At 40.4% G+C, this 8,745-nt stretch overlaps 1 protein-coding gene across 1 annotated transcript; it reads right to left on the reverse strand.

Moving 5' to 3' along the window:
• Positions 1 to 2,987: 2,987 nt before the first annotated feature.
• LOC126991879 (uncharacterized) lies at positions 2,988 to 6,148 on the reverse strand. The gene is made up of 4 exons (XM_050850524.1): positions 5,881 to 6,148; positions 5,073 to 5,403; positions 4,485 to 4,619; positions 2,988 to 4,082 (listed from the first exon to the last, which is right to left on the reverse strand). The coding sequence occupies exons 1-4, from the start codon at positions 6,056 to 6,058 to the stop codon at positions 3,128 to 3,130; spliced, it is 1,599 nt and encodes a 532-aa protein (XP_050706481.1). The 5' UTR covers positions 6,059 to 6,148; the 3' UTR covers positions 2,988 to 3,127.
• Between the last annotated feature and the right edge of the window lie 2,597 nt (positions 6,149 to 8,745).

Here is an 8,745-nt window from a genome sequence, read left to right on the forward strand (position 1 = left end):
AGAATCAGTTCACACACACAAGTACCTTGGTATCCATCTCTCAACTAACTTGAAATTCAACACCCACATAGACCATATCAGTGCCACAGCCAACAGAACACTGGGGTTCCTGAGGAGGAATTTACATAACTGCACACCTGACATTAAACACACAGCTTATGACACACTTGTGAGACCAACTCTGGAATACTGCTCCACGGTGTGGGATCCTTACACACACAGAAACATTGAGAGGTTAGAACAAATCAACACCAAGGCGGCTAGGTTCATTACAAACAATTACACTCGAACGCCTGGCATCACAACACGGATCAAACAACAGATAAACATGGACCCTCTTCACATACGCAGACAAGCACACAGACTTACACTTATGTACAAGATCACAAACACTCACATCGACATTGACCCACAAACATACCTACACAACGCAAACAGTCAACGTACTCGTAACACACACATATATAAATACCAAACATATCACACTAACACTGACGCATACAAGCACTCATACTTTCCATGCACCATACGTGACTGGAACAGCCTCCCTCAACAGATTTTAGACTGCGGTACAATAGACTCATTCAAAAAACAAATACACACTCACTTGTCACCACAACACACCAACACTAACAACTACACTTGAATCACTTCCCTCCCCTGCACACCCGGCTCCCCCGTCCCCCCAACAGCCAACAAATATGCGTGTTATGCACCTGTACGGGTGCCCTGCGCATTATTGTCCAGATCCAGATCCAGAATTAAGACACCTCTCCTCCCGAAATTGACCTCTCTTTTGGCCGCTCATTACTTATGTTTTTTGTGGAAACAGCGATTAGCGGGCTTTTTTTTTACAGCTTTGTTCGCTGCCCTTGAGCAGTTTCTTTAGCTGTAATAAAAAAAGGAGCAAATGAACAGAGGTTGCTAACCCATGGTTGCCCTGCACACATTCTGAATGTTTTGGCTCATGATTTGGAAATTGGTAACATAGAAGAACATGTGGTTCATGTTGTAAAATACTTATAAAACCATCACTCTGCCTCAGCAAGATAACGTGAGAAAGGCGGTCAACGTCTTGTTCTGCCCCAGGACACTAGACGGACCAGGCGTAGCTGACTGAAGATGTATATCTATATTAGCTCAGGTAAATTTGTGAAGTTGACAGGGAAAATATTGATATCAAAGCTAGAGAGTGTTTTATTTGTTTATTTTTTCCATTCTATATTGTTGCCCTGCAATAAGATCAAGATTTAAATCAATGAAAAAAAAATATATATAAATCTTGATTTAAATCAATGACTTAAAAAAATAGATAGTTCGACAAGACTTTAAGCGTTGTGAATTTTGAATGTAGCTCAAAATAGATGTTCTGGATCGTTATCCACAAACATTCACATTCAATAAGGCTTTCATAGCGGTTGTGGGTGCTTCTATGGGTAGTTATGTGAGCCTAGTGATAGTTTGAGAAGGCCTCTGCACCGTGAATGTGAAAAACACTTATGAGCCAAAAGCGACGCAAATGTAAAATGATTTACTTCGACCTAAAACAAAAGCACCACTTGAGAAGATTTGAGCAGAAGAAAATAATCAGTCATTTGCACCGTGTTATACTAAATATGATTCCTTGAGTCAACGAAACACGCTCTTGACTGATTGGTGCTAGCGTGGTGATGAATCTATTAGCACCATCACCACCACCACCACCGTCACCACCACCACCACCATTTCCTATTTTCACTACCATCACTTCAACTACCAAAAACAACCACTATCTCTACCACCATCACCACCACCACCAGCACCACCGAAGTCAACAGTTACCATCATTCTCTTGTTTCCCCGTCAAGGCGATTTTTCCTTCACTTTATCGACGCGGCCATTCACGGGCGAGGGAAAGGTAGTCCGATGAAGAGCCCGCTCGAAACTGTGTACACAATTACACATTTTGCCCCCGCCGCCGTCGAAAGCATTGTTGATGTGGTATCCAGAAACTGCTCAAATATTAGCCAGGAAAGAGCGGCGAGGCGTGGCGCGGGGTAGTCAACGGAGGCCGAAAAGTGACCAAGCCTGGGAGGGTCGCCGCCGAGTTTGGGATTTTTTTTGAAGGCTGTTATGACTGTTATTATTGTTATTATTATTGTTCCGCCCGTTTTGAAGAGTGTGGCGGAGGCGGGGACAGTGTGTGTGTGTGTGTGTGTGTGTGTGTGTGTGTGTGTGTGTTGCCTCACGAGGTGTCAAGTAGAGTTCAAAGGCTGCTGCTGTGTCACGCTATCAACATATACAAGTCACTGGACGCCCCCGGACGCAAATTCACCAACTGTATACACTTCTCGCACCACGGCGAGAACGGGACGCGGCGGGCGACTTCCAGGGCAGACTCGCTTAAACCTAGCACAAGACACGCGCTCCTCTGAATCAATCTCTCTCTCTCTCTCTCTCTCTCTCTCTCTCTCTCTCTCTCTCTCTCTCTCTCTCTCTCTCTCTCTCTCTCTCTCTCTCTCTCTCTCTCTCTCTCTCTCTCTCCTCTCTCTCTCTCTCTCTCTGTGTGTGTGTGTGTGTGTGTGTGTGTGTGTTTTTGAGTTTTAATTAAATATATATATATTTATTGCTCTCTCTCTCTCTCTCTCTCTCTCTCTCTCTCTCTCTCTCTCTCTCTCTCTCTCTCTCTCTCTCTCTCTCTCTCTCTCTCTCTCTCTCTCTCTCTCTCTCTCTCTCTCTCTCTCTCTCTCTCTGTGTGTGTGTGTGTGTGTGTGTGTGTGTGTGTGTGTCCGTTAATTAATTAACTAAAAATATACTTATTGCTCTCTCTCTCTCTCTCTCTCTCTCTCTCTCTCTCTCTCTCTCTCTCTCTCTCTCTCTCTCTCTCTCTCTCTCTCTCTCTCACACGTTGCAGGAGAGAGAGAGAGAGAGAGAGAGAGAGAGAGAGAGAGAGAGAGAGAGAGAGAGAGAGAGAGAGAGAGAGAGAGAGAGAGAGAGAGAGAGAGAGAGAGACTTTCAACACTTTGTTGTCCATACTGGTTACATGAATGTTCTGTAAACATGCAGATCATTATGTTTTGGAAATAATTATAAAAGAGAAAAACTCCATATTTATTAAGCATGCAATTACTGTAGATAAATACATACATTAGTGGCCACTGCCATGTGACTTAGCATTGGGTACATTGGCTGCGATGTTTTCTGCGAGATTTCGTGGGCGCTTTGCTTTACCTGTCGCTACTGTGTTAGGACGGCGCCCTTTGCCAAGGGGAGCTGCTCCTTTCGGTCTTCCTGGCCCTCTTCTTGCAACTGAAGATGGCTGGCACCGAATCTTTCCTCGGCCAGCTCCAGTTGTAGTGGTGCACACATCACTTCCTAGGTTGTGTAACACACTGTTGAGCATGTTTGTGCTTTTTATTTTATGGAGCCTTTTAACTGCTGTCTTGAGGGCGTCTGCAGTGTCTTCATTTCCATATTTTTCAGTGATAGTGTGGAGGGCTTTGACGAACTCTGAAATATTGGCACTTTGTTTGTCATCTTCCAGCCTTGGTTGGTCCAGAGAGCAATGTTTATTCTCTTCCCATTGCATAGACACCTGGGGACGAGCCTCAGGTAATGGGAGTTGATCTTGCCCCTTGGTTGACGATGCAACTGCAAGCGGACTTTGGTTTTCTCTGTTGTTCAGTTGTGGCTCCAAAAGTCCTCTGAAAAAACTTTCTGGTGGAGTTTTGTCTTCACCCACTGCCACTGACGCCAACCACTGCCTGTTTTTACTTGTAGCAGTGAAAACTTGGGGCAAGATCGTCATGCTGTGCTCTGCACAAGCAGCCTGGTGTTTGCACAGCGAGCCATTCTCACCCACATTACACTCACAGAAGCCAGTTTCTAGGTCGACAGTGTATTGCAGTGATGGAGTAGAGTGGCTATTGACCTTGTATTTCCCGTTGCCAAGGGGAGTTACTGAATCCAAAGACAGTGTGCCCATACGCGTATTCTTTCTTCTTCGCCTCCCTAATGCAACGTCAGCAAGCCTGTTCTTCATATACCCGTCAAATATTTCAGCCATGAAAATAATCAGCTGCACTGTGTTATATGCCTTGCATCTGGGGAAGAAAAAGAGGAGGCAGATGTGACACTTATGTAAACACACACACACACACACACACACACACACACACACACACACACACACACACACACGCGTGCGCGCGCGCGCGCGTACGCGCGCCGCTCGCAAAAAAATGTGTTTGAAAAGACATAGATAAAAAAAAGTAAGGACCAGCTCTTTTACATTTCTATGAAGTTTAACATGTGAAGGTAATAAATGGTGCAGAGCATTGTTGTCAAATAGAAGAGCGATATATATTTAAGAGGAAGGTTCTTGGAAAATCTTTGTTCGTATTTACATTTAAAAGTACGTAGTGTGTGGGAGTGGTATATGAACTATTCATAGTCTTAATTGGCTTTGTCATATACAAAAAGGATATTGAGGGTTAGATACTTACCTATTCAAAACAACTTCCTTAATGATGCACATGGTGGCCTCGCTGAAATTGTTCGTATGATGACCTCGCAACATGGCGCCACCCCTGAACGTAATGCCCCACTCCTCCTTCCGTTCCATTAGTGAACTGAGGTAACTGAAAAGCGAACAAGCATTATATTATAGTATATAGTAGTTGATTCAACGAAATGCATAAGAAAATAGTTTTTGATGTGCAGTAGACATAACAATATTTCGGAGCTGACTACTACTACTACTACTACTACTACTACTACTGCTACTACTACTAGTACTACTACTACTACTACTACTACTACTACTACTACTACTACTAATAATAATAATAATAATAATAATAATAATAATAATAATAATAATAATAATAATAATAATAATAATAATAATAATAATTATAATAATAATAATGATAATAGAAATGATACAATAACTGTAATAATAACAATAAGGATAATAATATTATGTAGTAGGACCATCAGAAATGCAAATATACAGAATAGGTAGTCAATATTAACGACCTGTTTCCTTTTATAATATACTCTTTTAAAGACAAAACAAAATACAAACGTACCTGCTGAAGTTTGCATATTTCTGTGAAAGAGGGTTAGCCTGGAATTGTTGCCAAACTGTGAAGAAATCTTCTTTTGATGATGCATAAACGAGGCACTTCACTGCACCCATCAGCACTTGGCGGTCTTCTTTCTTTATGCCATGCTTGAGGTCAAGTAGCCATCGCCACACTTGTTGAAGTAGGTGAAAAATACATAAAAACTGTCGAGCCGCAGGCCAGGCTTCTGCTAAGGCTTTCTTCATTGCAGTACAGTTGTCAGTCATGAAGGTTTGCGGTGACTGCCTCCCATAAAACGCACCGTCTCCAAGAGCACATTTCACCATATCAAAACCTGTAATGTGAACAAAACCGAGTAAATCAAAGTAGAACATACATTTGGATGTGAATTTGTAGCTGTAGCATACAGACAAAGTTATGTACCTAATTTCCATCTGAGTTTTGTTTGTGTCTTGTCTGTTACACACACACACACACACACACACACACACACACACACACACACACACACACACACACACACACACACACACACACACACACACACACACACACACACACACACACACACACACACATGTGTGGTGGTCTCAGACTTATCTGTCGATCGGAAATAATGAGCTCTGAGCTCGCTCTGTAGGATAATGTCTGGCGTCTCATCAGAGGCTGCAGCAGACAAACGGTGAAATACACACACACACACACACACACACACACACACACACACACACACACACACACACACACACACACACACACACACACACACGCAGTGTTGGGCTGAGTAATATACGTGGAATATCAGGTTTACCTTTCTTTAGTGTTCCTTCATCTATGGATGATGTAAACAGTAGAGCAAGAGGAGCAGCTCCTGTTGGTCCAGCACAAAGAAATGGGATAAGTGATGTATTGAGTTGATCAACACATCCTGTAGCGTCTACAAACACTATTTCTCCAGCTTCCCTGAAGTTACTGTGAATTCTCCTCATAAAAGGAGTTACAAGCACCACAATATATCGGGTTTCTTCTATGTTCTGCAATACAGTAATTTCTGGGTTGTTTGCAGCGTACTTTCTAATGGAATCTGCCACAGATAAATTATCAAGACCACCATGCTGATCACTGAGCCATTGTTTTCTCATATACTCCACTGAGCGGACCGATGGGTTGGTTCCATGATTCGCCTGTCCATATAAGTCATCACACAGACCCAGTTTCAATAAGTGGTATCTTGCTGCTTGAGGTACTGTCATTCCTGCAAATTTAGAAATGCATGTGTCAAAATTATCAAAAAACACACGCACATGATCTTATGATTAAGCATTTCCTATAGTTTTAACACATACAATATTCTACTTATCAAAGATGATAAATTATTCCATCGGTAATATATTACAGAATAAAAAATCTAAAGTAGGTTTTTAAGATAATAGAAACCAAATTGAGCAGCACAATCAAATAATTAATGATTTTTACACATATACTTACCTTGCTCGAAGTACTTAATGAAAGTCTCCCTCGTTTTTGGAAGTACTCTTAGCTGACTGAGGGCTTCTGCAGACTGACGAGAGTGATTGTGAAGACCCTTTATCATAATAAAGCATGGGTACTTTTCCATCAGCTTGTCCTTCTTCATTTTGTCTTTTGTTATCAACCGGATGGTGACATCCATTGTCACAGGGCACCTTTAGTATAATAAATATCAGAATAAGGTACACACACTTCATCTAAATTCAACAAGACAACTACAAACAAAGTAATAACAATTGAAAAAAAGACAGTTGTATGCTTAAATAAAACAAGAAGAGGTCCAACAATATCTGAAAAATGGTGGAAAATCATAATACCGTAATTGTTGATATAATTTTGTCATCAGGCAAGAGGGAAGGAAAAAAAGAAACATGCGTGGTATTTTTTTCTTAGTGTGTAGTATTATTTATTTTTCGTTTACACTTTCTGCCGTACTTCTCTAAACATAGCTGTCGTAAGTTTAATCAAGACTATAGAACTTGCAAAGCACCGGCAATTGCTATATATATATATATATATATATATATATATATATATATATATATATATATATATATATATATATATATATATATATATATATATATATATATATATATATATATATATATATATATATATATATATATATATATATATATATATATATATATATATATATATATATATATATATATATATATATATATATATATATATATATATATATATATATATATATATATATATACAAGCAGCCCGTTGCAGCCAATGGCTGCAAAGTTTCCATCGCTATTGGCTGCAAAATTTCCATGGCTATGAATCTCTCTCTCTCTCTCTCTCTCTCTCTCTCTCTCTCTCTCTCTCTAGTCGGTAAGTCGGTAAGTTAGTCGGTAAGTCGGTAAGTCAATCGGTAAGTTGGTAAGTCAGTCGGTAAGTCGGTAAGGCAGTTGGTAAGTCGGTAAGACAGTCGGTAAGTCGGTAAGTCGGTAAATCAGTCGGTAAGTCGGTAAGTCAGTCGGTAAGTCGGTAAGTCGGTAAGTCAGTCGGTAAGTCGGTAAGTCAGTCGGTAAGTCAGTAGGTCAGTAGGTCAGTCGGTAAGTCAGTAAGTCAGTCGGTAAGTCAGTCAGTAAGTCAAGTCAAGTCAACTCATGTACAGAAATTTATTGATACTCTTAGATGAAATAGTTTGACGTGCGCGCCTCCACGGCGTATGCCACATTTCATTTTTCTTTTACAAATTCGACATTCCTGAGTACCTTAAGTATCATTTGAGAACCCATTTTTTTTACTTTGGTCCACACTGTAATAGTTTGACGCGCGCGCCTCCACGGCGTATGCCCCATTTCAGTTTTCTTTTACAAACTCGACATTCCTGAGTACCTAAAGTATCATTTGAGAACCTATTTTTTTTACTTTGGTCCACACAATTTGGAGGATAATGGCGACACACACACACACACACACACACACACACACACACACACACACACACACACACACACACACACACACACGTTACACTTATTTTAATATAGATCAAGATACAGTAATAAAGGAATCACAGAAAGATTAGATGAAGAAAATCTTTTACCATGTTATACATCTATATATAAATAGGTGTAACGTGTGTCTGTGTGTGTGTGAGTCTGTCTGTCTGTCTGTCTGTCTGTGTGTGTGTGTCCTCATTATTCTCCAAACTGTGGTGTGTAGCAAAGTAATTAAGTAGGCTCTCAAATGATACTTAAGGTACTCAGCAGCCCGTTGCAGCCAATGGCTGCAAAGTTTCCATGGCTCTCTCTCTCTCTCTCTAGTCGGTAAGTCGGTAAGCTAGTCAGTATATATATATATATATATAGAGATATATATATATATATATATATATATATATATATATATATATATATATATATATGAAAATTGAGTAGATGGAATGCAATAATAAACAACACATACCCAGTGTTCGTCTTCTTTTGCCCAGTGCTGCGAACGTCACCATGTTGACAAATAAATCTCTTGTGGAACAAACTCCACTGTCCTCCATGGTAGTTGCGCTTCACGTTGAAACAGGTCTTATTTTCTTGCATGTAAAGTTCTTTCCAACGCTGAAACTCTTCCTCACATTTCACATTTATACGAAAATGCACTTTGTCTTCGGTCTCACTAA

The sequence above is a fragment of the Eriocheir sinensis genome, unplaced genomic scaffold, assembly GCF_024679095.1.
Source record: "Eriocheir sinensis breed Jianghai 21 unplaced genomic scaffold, ASM2467909v1 Scaffold356, whole genome shotgun sequence".
In the NCBI taxonomy this organism is placed as follows: domain Eukaryota; kingdom Metazoa; phylum Arthropoda; class Malacostraca; order Decapoda; family Varunidae; genus Eriocheir; species Eriocheir sinensis.

What these genes read in the sequence shown, in the direction of transcription:
- LOC126991879 (XM_050850524.1), bottom strand. Translation starts at nt 6,058, where the DNA reads ATGAGGAGAATTCACAGTAACTTCAGGGAAGCTGGAGAAATAGTGTTT. An exon ending in AAATATGCAAACTTCAGCAG is followed by an intron (nt 4,620 to 5,072) that starts GTACGTTTGTAT and finishes TTCGCTTTTCAG; the next exon opens with TTACCTCAGTTCACTAATGG. An exon ending in AAGGAAGTTGTTTTGAATAG is followed by an intron (nt 4,083 to 4,484) that starts GTAAGTATCTAA and finishes TTTCTTCCCCAG; the next exon opens with ATGCAAGGCATATAACACAG.